At 53.3% G+C, this 14,074-nt stretch overlaps 1 protein-coding gene across 1 annotated transcript; it reads left to right on the top strand.

Moving 5' to 3' along the window:
* The first annotated feature begins 148 nt into the window (after positions 1-148).
* On the top strand, positions 149-13,627 carry GDI2 (GDP dissociation inhibitor 2). The gene is made up of 11 exons (XM_056482292.1): positions 149-373; positions 7,080-7,187; positions 7,709-7,808; positions 8,256-8,390; positions 9,473-9,671; positions 9,889-10,020; positions 10,439-10,538; positions 11,041-11,212; positions 12,018-12,162; positions 12,313-12,367; positions 12,625-13,627. The coding sequence occupies exons 1-11, from the start codon at positions 329-331 to the stop codon at positions 12,778-12,780; spliced, it is 1,347 nt and encodes a 448-aa protein (XP_056338267.1). The 5' UTR covers positions 149-328; the 3' UTR covers positions 12,781-13,627.
* Positions 13,628-14,074: the final 447 nt, after the last annotated feature.

Genomic DNA, 14,074 nt, shown 5'->3' with positions numbered 1-14,074 from the left:
ATATAAAGGATCCCCCCCCAGCGCAGTCCAAGCCCATAGGGGGCGGCCATTGATCTGCGCATGCGCGCCGCGCCCCCACCACGGTGGCAGCGCCGCTCGCGCGCGCAGCGCTCCCGCCCCTTGATTGACGGCGCCGCCAGCCAATGGCGTGGCGGATCTGGCTGTGATTGACAGGCGCGTGGGCGGGGCGCGGGCAGCCCGGCCCCGCCCCTCCCGGCGCGGTCCCCTCACGGCGGCGGCTCCATTTTCTCGCGCTCCCGCGGCCCCCGCGTAGCGCCCGCTTCGCTTCAGCCCCGGCCGAGAGACCCCCGAGACACCGCGCGCCGCCATGAATGAGGAGTACGACGTGATCGTGCTGGGCACCGGCCTCACGGTGAGGAGCTGCCCCCGTCCGCTCGCCTCTCGGGCCTGCTGCGGGCGGCCGCCGCCCTGCCCCGCCCCGCCGCCCCCCCGCCGCCATCCCCCGGTTCCTGCGGCTGACCCCCTTCCCCATCTCTCACCCACCCCGGCGCCGCTGGCCTTTTGCTGGTTTATCACCTGATCCTCTCCCCCCCCAGCCTGGGTTTGAGACCCCCCCCCCGCCTGGGGCCACAGGTCTTTATCCCCTCCCCCAGGGTGTGCGGTCCCCTCTCCAATCTCTCACCTGATTATCACCTCATTCTCCCCATTCAGGTCGTTTCCTTCAGCTGTCACCTGGCCATCGTAGCCCCCCCACCTCTGTCTGGGTGCTTCCCCCCATCCCCCTCCCCAGTATTATGTGTATGTGACCCCCTTGGGGACCGCTGTGTGCTTTCCCCTGTCATTAATTATCACGGCACCCCCCCGGCTTCAGTCCCACCCCCACCCTGGATCCTTTCCCATTCATCTCCAGCCCAGCCTGGGATCCTCCCCCTCCTCCCCTCAGCACTACCCGGGGGGTCTGGTGTGTGTGACCCCCCTGGGTTATTTCCCCATCATTAATTCTTAATTCTCCAATCCCATCCCCACCCTGCATCCTTCTCCCCATCCCTACCTGCACACCCGGGTGGGGTTTTGATATGATTTATATATATATTTTACAACAGCTCCTCGTGTTTGGAGGTGCCCCCGTCCCCGATCCCCGCCGTTCTCAGCGGGCCCCAGGAAATGCGGTTGTTTTGCGGATGGAGGGCGTGGGGAGACTCGGACAATAAAACGCCCACGGGTCATTTAATGCCTTTTATTTATTTTTTACATTATTATCTCATTTTTTCCCCTTCACACATCTCTTCCCCCACCCCCGTAGCACAAACCTGAGGTGGCTGCAGGTCCGTGCAGGGTGGAGGCAGCCGTGCTTATCCCCCCCCTCTCCATCCCCATTCCCGCTCCGCCTTTGCAGCCTTCGGCTCCATCCAGCCCTGACTGCAGCAGGAGGGGGATGGGAGGCTGGCGAGCCTGTCAAATTTCCCTTATGCCCCCCTCCAAAAAAAACCAAAAAAACCCCCTTTCCTGCCATGTCGCTGCATCCTAGTGATCCCTAAGGAGAGCTGACAGCTGATGGGGGTGCGGCGCAGGGAGGGGGATGAGGGCTTTGTCCTATTGTGGAGGATGCAGCCCGCGCCGCAGGGGAAAAAAAACATGGCAGTGCCGGGTTTGAGCGAGCATTTCTGCCGGTTCCTGCATCCCTGAGGCCGGGAGATGCCGCGGGAGGGCGGATTGCAGCTTTCAAACGCAAGGCATTGTTTGGAGAAAGGGGGAAGAAAATCCAAAATGGTGAAGAGGTTTTCCTCCTTGTACGTCAGGCCTTTCGTGCTTTTGTTCCCTCCTGTTGGTGGGGAAAGGTGGCTGGACAAAGGGATCTCTTTGGGGTTCCCCCATTTCCCCTGGGGATGGTGACTGAATTGAAATGCACGCGTTTCCTCCTGTGGTTTGGGCGCTGTGATTGATGGGTGGTTCCTGACACAGGACCCCACCGAAGGCAGAGCTGCATTATCATCCCCCTCTTTTGGGTCTGGGAAGAGGGGGAACAAACCTGGAAGGTGGCACAAAGGAAATGGGTAACGTGTGGGAGTGTCTGCTGTAGGGGACACCCAATTTTCCCAGTGGCTTTCATTCCTTTCAAGGCTCTTCCTTTGAGGTGGAGAAAAAAGCTTCTTCCCTTTGATAGGAGTCTGTCCTAGAGCCTGGCCCTGGCTCAGCAAAGCAGGGAAAGGGACTTTTGGGGAGGTGAAATATAATGAGCTTGTAGTGAAGGGGCCTCCAATAGATCTGAGCTCCATTAAAATGTTAATTTATGCTTTAGTGTGAGCGGGGTATCAAGTTGGTGAACACAGGGCTTAATCTAAAATTGACAAATGCCAGTGTAAATTTGACAAAAGGCCTCTTGTGAAATCACTTTTAAGACAAGCTCCTGCTAATGAGCAGCAGTTGAGGTGAAAGGAATAAATTAGGGCCATATTTAAGGTGTGCTGACCAAACTCCAGAGCCTGGGAATGTCCAGGATTTTGCTTCTGGTGTGCTGGCTTTCCCTCTGAAATACCAATTAGGGTGGACTTCATCTAGTCTTGAGCAGCTCACGTGGAAAAGAGTGGAAAGCAGAGGTCGTGGTGCAGCCATCCTGGAATTGCTGGTGTTGGCTCAACCATTGTGGCTGCCAGTGGTGTCAGAGACTGAAGGATGAGCACTGTGGGCACTCAGATGAGGCTGGATCTGAGTTGGTACCAACTCCAGCTTTGGTGCCAGTGCTGGCACAGTCAGGCTTCCTGAGGAAAAAGGACTGGAAACACATCCAGTTGTTCCTTCCCTTTTCCAAAGGAGCTGTCATGGAAGTTCTGGTGATGGTTGCAACCTTTTCCTTCAAGCTGGTCCTGGATTATAGTACTGGAGCCCCTGTTGTAGCTCTGAGGTTATGTCTCTGCTGCTGATCTGGAGGTTTTAAAGGGAAAGTTGAGTTGGTTTAAAGAAGAAGAATGAGTCGTTGGAGGCTTTGTGAAAGAGCACAAACACGTCCATTGTAGTGGTCGTTCTGGTTGGGTCTGTGGGGCCAGTGAGTGCACGTGTAAATTCCACCGGGATGGATCTAGAAGTGCAACATGAATATTTCAGGTGTTAATCTCTTCCTCAACCAGTAATGAAAGACTAAAGGCAGCTTTAGGACTGGGATTACTGGCACTCAAACTATTTCAGCTTTTCCCTTCTGTGTGTTAATCAGAGACCCCATTGCAGTGGCAGCTCATAGAGATGGGGGGAAAAATAATCCTGAATTACTGCTGGTAGAATCCCTCAGACTTGCACCAGCTGAATGAACTCCTCCTGCATGGAGCAGTGTGAGGTGCCAGGCCCTGTTTGCAAGGCACTGGCTGCATGAGAGCTGCTGCATCTTCCAGCTGCCTCTTTCCTGGTGGGAATGGCTTCTCCAGGTTATTAAAGCTGGAGCTTTAATAGCTTTAAGGTCCTTGTCTTAGGCTTTCCATGTGCGTCGTGTGTGGCAGATTAGGGATCATCTTCCTGCAGACCTAGTGCACAAACTCGTTTTTAATCTGGTGCAGTGCTCACAGACTGGAGAGCTCCTCATGGCTGTGTTTTCTCAGCTCTCTTTTCAGTTCACTGTAATTCCCCAGGTCACTGTAATTTCCACCTCTCTGTGGAGGTGGCTCAGTACTTCCTCACTGTGTTATTTCAGAGTGACAGGCTCTGTTATCTGCCCTCTGTGCTTCTACAGAGTTATTTCCCGTGGATTTTAGGGGTAGTTAAACCCTCCAGTTCAGCCCCAGTAGGTGAATGCTGTGTTCCTGCTGAGGTTTCACTCTTTGCAGACTGAACTAAGCTTCTTACCTGCCAGCTGCCTCCCCATGTTAAAGCTGTTCCAATCCATCACAAAGATACAGATTCACTTTCTGTGGCAGCAGAGGAGCCAAACTCACTGGTTCAGGATATATTTATTCGTACAGGACTAGAGGAGCCTCAGAGTGGCTGTGGGGACCATGTGGAGTGTCAGTGTGTCAGCACCATGTGGAGTGTCATCCCCTGGCAGCAGAGGGGATTGTTGCAGTGCAGTGAGGAGTTTTTGTGGGATGAGCGTTGGCTCAGGCGGTGACAGGTGGAATTGCCTGCTCCAGGTGACCCTGCCTGGGTTGGCCCAAGCATCTCCAGAGGTCCCTTCCAAGCCCAGTGTGTGGCTCTGTGGGCACAGCCTTTCGAAGAACGAGCCTGGCAGTGCCAGGGTTTGCTGCTGCAGGGATTGTGCTTGGTGCTCAGTGCCCAGTCCTCCCCTCGGCGCTGGCTCCATTTCCATCGGGCTGTCTGAGCCTTTCTGAGCTGCCGCCCTACTTGGAGGAAATCCACGGGAACCTCCCTGCTTCCCTCCATTCCTCAAGGCTCTGCATGCCCCAGGTCTGCTCAGGAGCAGCTCCTGCACTCCAGGGAGGAGCCAGTGGTCTAAAGCAAGCATGGAAACAATCATACCTCCAAGTCACTCCTTTTTTATTTCCACGGATCCCCACTGGATGTGCTGTCTCCACATTCCCAGAGCTGCTTTCTCCCTGGTTCCCCGGCCATTTGCAGAGACATCGATGGCTCTCAGACTTCATTCAGCAGCACAATGAGCTCCTGGGAGCCTCGTAACCTGAGCTGGCTGGGGCAGTGCATTGTAGTAGCAGCGTGACTGCAATTTGCATGAGATTCTCTTGGATCTGGCTACCCGGAGCTCTCTCTCCCTGTTGTGTCCTGCTGCTGCTGTCAGCAGCTGCTCCCTGTTCCTGTTTGCTGCTGGCCACGTTTAGAGAACAGCAAAAAACGCACAGATTTGGACTCTTAACGCTTCCCCTTTTTGTTTGCACTCTGAGCTCCTCTCAGCCCTTCCCTTATCAGCACAGGCTGTTTGTTTTCCTCATCCCTGACCCAAATGACAGTGTCACACATCAAGGGATTCCAGCATCCAAAGGAATTGCTGAGCTGAGGATAAATGCATTGTGCAGCCCGTGTGCTTTCTGGCCATCATGGCTGCAGAGGGAAGTGCTGGGCAGGATTTCAGTGCCTGGCTGGTGGAAGGGATGTTCAGCGGTGTAATAGCTCCACCTCAGCCCCACAGCGGTGTTTAATGGGTGGGAAAGAGGAGTGAAGAGCTACTTAAGGCCTCTTAGATCTTCTGCTGGTGCAGATTCACTCCAGGGGGTGCTAGTGATTTGGACAGGTGACCTGAAGAAGGGAGGCACACTCTCTTCTGGGAAGACAGACCAAGGAATACTTTGATGTTAAGTGGGTGACTGAAATCAGCTGACATCCACACCAAAGGATGGAGCTTGTGCAGCTTTTACTGGAGCTCCAGATCCTGCTTGGCTTCCTTGTGGCTCAGCATGGACACTTGCAGTGCTGTGCCACCATCTGGCAGGGTTCTGGGAGATGTTCCAGGGGGGATAAATCACAGAGTCCAACCACAGGGCTGTGTGAATTTAACTGGTTGGTGATGGTGTGACACTCCTGCCTTGGGTGTGGTTAATCATTAACCTTGCAGCCACTTTCACTCCTGTGGTTACTCAGCGTTGTAGGCCTTGAGTAGTGATTTCACACGGGGTTGGTGCAGCTGTATCTGCTGGGAGGGTCTCTGTTTGCTCCAGCCTGTGGGAAAAAGCAGCAGGGACCTTGTAGGATCCTTAGAAGGAGCAGCTGATGGATCAGAGAGCTTTTGTGGCTCACTACTCCCAGTCCACGTGGTGATCATGAAGCCTTGTGGGCACTTGCTGGAAATCTTCCATGGCTTGAGGCACTGAATTCAGAGTGTTCTTGCTGTGCATGAGGCAGCTCCAGGTTTGCTCCTCAGCTCCTTGGCTGGGTTTTGGTGACATCCTGGTGGGTGACAGACTGGCCAGCAGTGTCCTGCTGTCCCAGTGGAGAAGGTTTTTCCACAGCAAATCCTCAGCCAGTGATCCCTGCCAAGCATCCCTGCACCTCCAGATGTCTGCCCTTGAGAGCAAACCAGCCCCTGACAGCTGCTGTGGCTGGGGAAGTTGATTTTACAGCTTCCTTTGCACTGAGGATTGACTGGAGTCAGGATTTACACAAACAGTCCCCAGTGGGAAGCTCCTGGTGTTGGTGCTTTTCCTGCCTGACACCTGCACTGCTCAGTCTGGAGCTGGAAATGAACCTCCTGCACTCCAGGGGAGGGGGAAGTGACACAGGAGGAGAATCCTGGCTGAGGTGCTGGTGGAGTAAACAGGAAGGATCTCCTGGAGACTCCAATCCTGCCTGCAGGAATCCTGTCAGATACACTGCTGGCATCTCCCAGCAGCTGGCTGGGGGTTTACAAACAATGTAAAAACACCTTAAAAACCACCCTGCCACTGTTGGAACACCTTCCACTGGAGCCCCCTCCAACAATCCCCACCCATCACGTGAGATGTGGCAGGGACCTACCAGTGAGTTGAAGCTGAGGCAGAGCAAGAGCAGTAAAAGCTCCAAGATAAGCTGTGCTAAGCACACAAACATTGAAGTTTTTGTTAAGCTCTTTGGCTGGGGAATGGCAGCGCCGGTGCAAAGTCTTGTTTGAATGGGGATTTAGTTGTGCAAGGCCTGAGCTGGTTCTGCAGCCTGGCTGTGCTCAGACACAGCAGCTGAGCTCAGTTCTGCTGCTCCAGGGAACCTCAGTGGGCACAGAGCAAAGCAAAGCTGAGCTCATCAAGCACCCAAATCCCTTCATTTATTCTTTGTGCTTTCTTCTCTGAGTGTCCCAGTGTGGCAAATATTAATAATTGAGGTTCTAAGCAGACTGATTGAAGTCCAGGTAAGATTTCATCAGCTCCTGCTGCCTCTCTGTGGACATCCTTAAACTGATAGCTGATGCCTTAGAGGACAGATGTTTCTTTGGCTCAAATGCATGGAATTCCCTAAAAATTCCTCTGGGAATCCCTGATAGCTGGTGGTTGTATAGCTCTAACCCTTTACTTGGCTTGCCCAGAGCAGAAAATAAATTTATTAACAGGTTAATCTGCCTAAGTTCTGAAATGAGGCGACTGCTGTGCTTGTTTGGGCTGTGTAGGTAGCTGAGCATGCTCTTCCTTAGAAAAAAGGGAAGGAGGAGGCTCCAGTGCAGCTGACCTGTCCCTTGCATCCTTTCCTTGCTGCAGGAATGCATCCTCTCCGGGATCATGTCAGTGAATGGCAAGAAAGTCCTTCACATGGATCGGAACTCGTACTACGGAGGGGAGAGTGCATCCATTACACCCCTGGAGGATGTAAGTGTGCAGAGACACCCAGCCACAGAAAGGGGATTGATCCCAATTAGCCTTGGGGTGGTACTAATTAATGGCTCTTAAAGGTTCCCTTTGAGTGAGGAAGTTTTATGTGAGGTGTTTGGAGTTGGTGGATTGTGCTTGTTGCCTGTAATTCCCAGTTGGGATCTGAGCAAATCCTAGCACAGAGCATTCCAGAGCTGTTACAGCTGGATGTTAAAAACTCCTCAGCTGAATTGTAAATTGGACTAAGAAATGTCATGCTAAACAGTTCATCAGGTTCATAAATTCCCAAATCCTTGGATGAGCTGAATTGCACTGCCTGGTTCTTACTGTAACAATTCACTGGATGTGTTTGTGTTTTCCAAACTCAGACTGGAGCTGAAACTGCAGCCAGAAGCTGCCTCTGAAGAGCCTGTGTTCAGCCTGGAGCTGTGGGGGTGGAAAGTGTGTGCATGTGTGGGAGAAATGACACCCAGACAGATTTCCTGGGCTATAATAAGTTCTGTATTCTCTCTCCAAAGCTCTACAAAAGGTTTAATCTCCCGGGAACTCCACCAGAATCTATGGGGCGGGGAAGAGACTGGAACGTGGACCTCATTCCAAAATTCCTTATGGCTAATGGTGAGTAAATTCCTTATGGCTAATGGTGGGTGACCCTGAGCTCCCAGATTTTCCTTGGTCAAGTGCTGGGTGCTGGAATAGGACAGGTCTGTCATTCCTTATCATCCTCATCCTTGAATCCATGTGTGCCAGTACTGGCTTAGACTAAATCAGGGAAGGGGTTACCAGTGCAGGGCCAGCTCCTGTGCCTAAAACCAGCCCCTAGCTGCTGGAATCCCATCCTGGAGCACAGGGATGGATGGATGGATGGATGGATGGATGGATGGATGGATGGATGGATGGATGGATGGATGGATTGTGCAGTGCCTGGCTCAGGGCTCCTGCAGTGGAAGAACTGATGGATCCCAGCCAAGCCTTGCTTGCTTTAGTCCCAGCTTATCTTGGAATTGAGCATGGGGAAGGGTTTGTTGTGTGTGTCTGTCTCTGACTGTGCCAAACCCCCTGCAGGTCAGTTGGTAAAGATGCTGCTCTACACAGAAGTCACTCGTTACTTGGACTTCAAGGTGATCGAGGGCAGCTTTGTCTACAAGGGAGGGAAGATCTACAAAGTTCCTTCCACTGAGGCAGAAGCTTTGGCTTCCAGTGAGTAGCTGCACCTTCTCTGTTCCCTCTGAATCCCCTAAACAGAGGCAAACCCATCCCTTGGGGTATTCCTGGTGCTCCTCATGTGTTCAGGAGGTTCTCCTGCACCTCTTGGACTTCAAACACCCCTTGGGATTGCTGAGCCCTGTTTTCCTGCAGCTTCCAAGCTGTCTGTTCAGTGAGATTCTGGTGAGAACCTGGCAGTGTTTTCCTCCCTCAAGAGGTTCCATTTGGGGTTTGTCCTCCCAGCTCTGCCATAAATATTTGATGTCGTGTCCTTGTTGGAACTGTGTGTGTGAAAAACATTGCAGGCAGATTGGAATGACTAATTCTGACATGTGGCACCTCAAACCTTAATTGTTGCCTACTTCAGTTTCACTCCTCAAATAAAACTAATAACAGTGTGGTGAAATCCATTAGGATCTAGAGGGCATTCCATGAGCTCCAGGTGTGGGATGTGTTCAACAGCACGTCTAAAAAATCTGATAGAGACTCCTGCAGTTAAGGCCCCAGATCTGCAGGTCTGAGCCTTTCTCATGGCAGATACACCTGAAGGAGCCAGGAGTTCCTGCAGTTTGAAACAGAACACTCATCCTGGCAGGAGTGGTGCTGCCTCTGCCCTTATGTTTTCAGCAGGTCCAGTCTTGTTTCTGCAATTTGTGGAGAATTCAAGTGCAGAAATGGTGCCATGTCCAGCCTTGTGTTTGGGGGTTGAGGGGCAGGATAAAGGGGAATGGCCTTAGGCTGAAGGAGGGCAGGGTTAGATGGGTCTTGGGAAGGAATTCCAAGGGTGGGGAGACCCTGGAATGGAATTCCCAGAGAAGCTGTGGCTGCCCCTGAAACCCTGGGAGTGTCCAAGGCCAGGCTGGACATTGGGGCTTGGAGCAACCTGGGACAGTGGGAGGTGTCCCTGCCATGGCAGGGTCCCTTCCAACCCAAACCATTCCTTGTTTGAACACTCAGTGGGTTCTTATCCACTGCTGATAATGGAAAAGCCACAAAAGTCACTGACTCTGGATCCTGGTTCTGCTGGATTCTCACAAAACCTTGGTTCTGATGAATTATCACAACCCTGGTTTCAGGTTTGATGGGGCTGTTCGAGAAGCGCCGCTTCAGGAAGTTCCTGGTTTACGTTGCCAACTTTGACGAGAACGACTCTCGGACCTTCGAGGGCGTGGACCCCAAGAAAACCACCATGAGGGATGTCTACAAGAAGTTTGACCTGGGCCAAGATGTCATTGACTTCACAGGCCATGCCCTGGCTCTCTACAGGACTGATGAGTAAGTGAGGGGTCAGAATTTGGGATTATGATGGATTGATTGGTTGGTTAAACTTTGAGTGTTCCTGAGTAAAGCTTGTGCCACTGAGTGCTCCTAAAAGGGAACTCCCAGGGTGGGGAAGGAAGAGTCATGGGAACTCAGTGTTTGGCTTTCCAGAGTATTCTGCTGGAAGTGCTGCTTAGAGAAACATCCCAAATGATGTAACTGTCCTTCCCAGCTATCTAGATCAACCCTGCCAAGAAACAATCAACAGGATTAAGCTGTACAGCGAGTCCCTGGCTCGATATGGGAAGAGCCCCTACCTGTACCCCCTCTATGGCCTTGGAGAGCTGCCCCAGGGCTTTGCAAGGTGAGAGCTGGGCTTGGACTCCAGGGTTCCTCCAGTGGGGTGGGGGGTGGATGTGGAGCTGAGTTGGATGTGTGGGGCTGAGCTGGGTGTGTGGAGCTGGGTGTGTGGAGTCTGTGCTTGACCTTCCAGAATGTGGTGCTGCATAAAACACTGTGGTCCTTAATGATTTTATTCACTTAATTAAGAGGTGGTTCCTCCAGGTGAGATTCTTTCTTTGTGGTTTGTTTGCCTCTGGGTTTGCTCAGAGATCTGTTGGCAGAGCATTTCCCCCCTGTGTGTAAGCAGAGGGTTTTGAGGGGTTTAAGCCTGAAGGGGGGTTTAAGCCTGAGGTGGGGTTTACCCCAGTGGAGCAGAGCCTGGGGGCTGAAGGGCTGTCACATCCAGCCCTGGGGGTGCTGAGGGTGTGTTCCTGTTGCAGGCTCAGTGCAATCTATGGAGGCACCTACATGCTCAACAAGCCCATCGAGGAGATCGTCATCGAGAACGGCAAAGTGGTCGGGGTCAAGTCTGAGGGGGAGGTACAGACCCTTCCCCCCTCCCTGCTCCCCACCCACACCTCCCCTCACAGCTCTGATCTCTTGGGCAGATACACAGAAAACCCTTTTTAAGAGTTTTTAAGGGGCTGGTGTCCCTGTGCCAGCTCGCTGAAAACCCCATGTCCTGCTGGCCAGACATGCTCCTGCTGCAGGAGCTGGGATGGAATCTGATGGGCTGGCAGTGAATAAATCAGGGTGGGAGCTGCTCCTTGTGGCTGACCTTGTGACAGCTGGCACGTGGCCTTGCTGCAGCTTCTCCTGCAGCTGGGAATGCTGCAGGCTGCTCTGACTGGAGCAGGCACTCACAGCACACTTCAGCACTTGGGTGTCCTCGGGGTGGGAATGGCAGGTCCTGGCCTGGAGCAGAGGTGACAATCCATGCTGGAGAGTAAAGTGTGTGCAGCCTGCAGGCTTCAGATTGATTGATATGAAATGATTGCTGTTAAGTCAGTGTTGGATGTGACTGGGTGGTTTTGGTGCCCAGGTGGCTCGCTGCAAACAGCTCATCTGTGACCCCAGCTACGTGTCAGACCGTGTGACCAAGGTGGGCCAGGTGATCCGGGTCATCTGCATCCTCAGCCACCCCATCAAGAACACCAACGATGCCAACTCGTGCCAGATCATCATTCCACAGAACCAGGTCAACCGGAAATCAGGTACAGGCTGCTGCCCCGGGCTCTCTGGGTGTGGTCACACAGGGAAATGGACACCTCGTCCCTGCTCCAGGAGCTTCGTGGGGTTTAGTTCTCAGCCCAGCTGAGCTTTAGTTCAGAGCAGTTACGTAGTGGGGAGGAGCCTGTGGTTGGAAAAGCTTGTGAGGAACCTGCAGCAGGAAGTGCCCCAGACTGGGAGAGGGGGGTGAGGGGTGTCCCCAGGGATGGGGGGCTGGGGGACACAGCACTGGGAGCCACTGGGATTGCAGGAGCCATGGTGGGAAACGGAATGTTGGGGATCTCCGTGTGCAGGAGATGAGAGCACATGGGGCAGGGATGGGACTCACTCCAGGGGCTCTGAACAATTCAGGGGGTGCCAGGGGTCAGGGCTGCAGGAAGAGGGCTGGGCAGGGATTTGGGATGAGGCTGAGGAGGTTTTGGGATGGGGCTGAGGGGATTTTTGGGATGAGCATGGAGAAGGTTTTGGAATGGGGCTGAGGAGGTTTTGGGATGGGGTCGAGCAGGTTCTGGACTGAGGCAGTTTTTGGGCTTGGGCTGAGGAGGTTTGGGCTGAGGCTGAAGAGCTTTTGGGCTGAGGCTGAGGAGCTTTTGGGCTGAGGCTGAGGAGGTTTGGGCTGAGGCTGAAGAGCTTTTGGGCTGAGGCTGAGGAGGTTTGGGCTGAGGCTGAGGAGGTTTGGGCTGAGGCTGAGGAGGTTTGGGCTGGGGCTGAGGAGGTTTGGGCTGGGGCTGAGGAGGTTTGGGCTGGGGCTGAGGAGGTTTGGGCTGCAGCTGTGCCCTGTCCCCCCAGACATCTACGTGTGCATGATCTCCTCTGCTCACAACGTGGCGGCGCAGGGCAAGTACATCGCCATCGCCAGCACCACGGTGGAGACAGCTGACCCAGAGAAGGAGATCAAACCTGCACTGGAGCTGCTGGAGCCCATCGAGCAGAAGTGAGGCCCAGAGAGCCCCTCCCTGGGCTGGGGAGCTGCAGCCATTGGTGCCAGAAGCTGCTCAGACTCAGCTTCCCCAGCACCCTGAGCGCTGCCTCGGCTCCAGCCATTCCTGCCCTAACCCACACTGAGCTCTGTGTCCTTTTCCAGGTTCGTGAGCATCAGTGACCTGTTTGCACCGACCGACCTGGGCACCGAGAGCCAGGTGAGTGAGGGCTGAGCGGGCTGGGCGGGGACAGGCTCAGCTGGGAGGGGACAGGGACAGGCTGCAGGGGACAGGACAGGCTGCAGCTGGGACAGGGACAGCTGGGAGGGGACAGGGACAGCTGGGAGGGGAGAGGCTCAGCCGGGAGGGGACAGGACAGGCTCATCTGGGTGGGGACAGGCTGCTGTTGGGAGGGGACAGGGACAGCTGGGAGGGGACAGGGACAGCTCGGGGCTCCAGCGCCGCCTCTGTTGCAGATCTTCATCTCGCGCACCTACGATGCCACCACCCACTTCGAGACGACGTGCGACGACATCAAAGATATTTATAAGAGGATGATGGGATCAGAGTTCGACTTCGAGGAGATGAAACGCAAGAAAAACGACATCTACGGGGAGGAGGAGCAGCAGTAATGAGAGGCTCTAATTAGGAGGAGTTTAAATCGGCTCATATGAATATATAAGGAACTTAATGAACACTGTACGAAATTCAATATTGTAAGGCCTGCTTTTGTAATCCCATCTCTGAGAGATTGAAGAGTACTGCACTGGTAATGTTCCCTTTTTGGATATCATGTGTTAATTATTTCATTCTAGTAGGGCTGCTGTCCAGAATCTGGCAAATTCCTGACTGATTCCTGACTAACCTCGTAAGCGAAAGGCAGACTGAACTTATTATTATTATTATTATTATTTTTGCAGACGTAGAAGTGGGTGCAGATTTGAAATAACTCATTGACAGCTGTGTCTTACCTTGTCTTTTTAATCATTTGTAAAACATCCTTCACAACCCTGTGCTTCTGGTGAGCTCGTAGATGTGACGCTGATGTCACTCAAACCTGATATCAAGGAAAATAGAAACTGAGCACTCCATTATTGTGGACAGCATCCCTAAAAGTCTCTCCCATCAATCTTAACTCTGTGGCAAAGTTGTATCATGGACAAAGCCCACACCTATTGTAGCAGCAAATGTTGGCTTCGTTCTGGGCACAGAACTTAACCTCCACTTAAGCTTCTAAACCTGTTTACATCGGTTGGGACACAGCTGTGCCTAAGGCTCCTTTGTGTTTTAATCTTAATAAAATTGAGAGAACAAATTACAGAGCAGGCAAGATGTGGAAGTATTTTGTGTCCCCTGGTGGCTTCTCGGATGGACCAAACGGCGCTGCGGTATCGGCATGACAGAGCCTGTGCTTCTCGTGTCTCCTCAAGGCTCCACATGATTTCTGTACTGCAAAGTAAAGCCAAATTCTGGAAACCAGTCCTGCCTCTGGTCTGATTCACTGCAGCTCCGGGCTGGGATCCTGCAGGGGCTCTGTGGGAGTGTTTCCTGCAGGAAAGCCTTTCCTGCTGGCAAACATTTCCTGCTTCCGTGATTCTCTCCATGCAGGGCAGGTGGGGGCACAGTCCCTGTTCCCTGCAGCCACAGCAGTGAATAATTCCTGTTTCTGAGCTTCCTGCTGCCTCCATCCTGAGCAGCTGTTCCAGTCCAGAGTGATCCTTCCCGATTCCCTGGCTGGCACCGGGCAGAGACAGCAACACCAGGGCCAGGAACTGAGGAGAGCCTTGGAGCAGCTCCCAACAGGAACTGGGGTTTGATCCATCCCATCACAGCCCCAAAGCTGAGCCCAGCCTGGGGCTTCCCCTCTCCTTCCACCCAGCCAGAGCTTCTGGCACTTCTCCTCCTGAGCTGCCACTTCCAGGAACA

The sequence above is a fragment of the Oenanthe melanoleuca genome, chromosome 1A, assembly GCF_029582105.1.
Source record: "Oenanthe melanoleuca isolate GR-GAL-2019-014 chromosome 1A, OMel1.0, whole genome shotgun sequence".
NCBI lineage: Eukaryota > Metazoa > Chordata > Aves > Passeriformes > Muscicapidae > Oenanthe > Oenanthe melanoleuca.
This window is presented reverse-complemented; position numbering and strand designations above follow the sequence as displayed.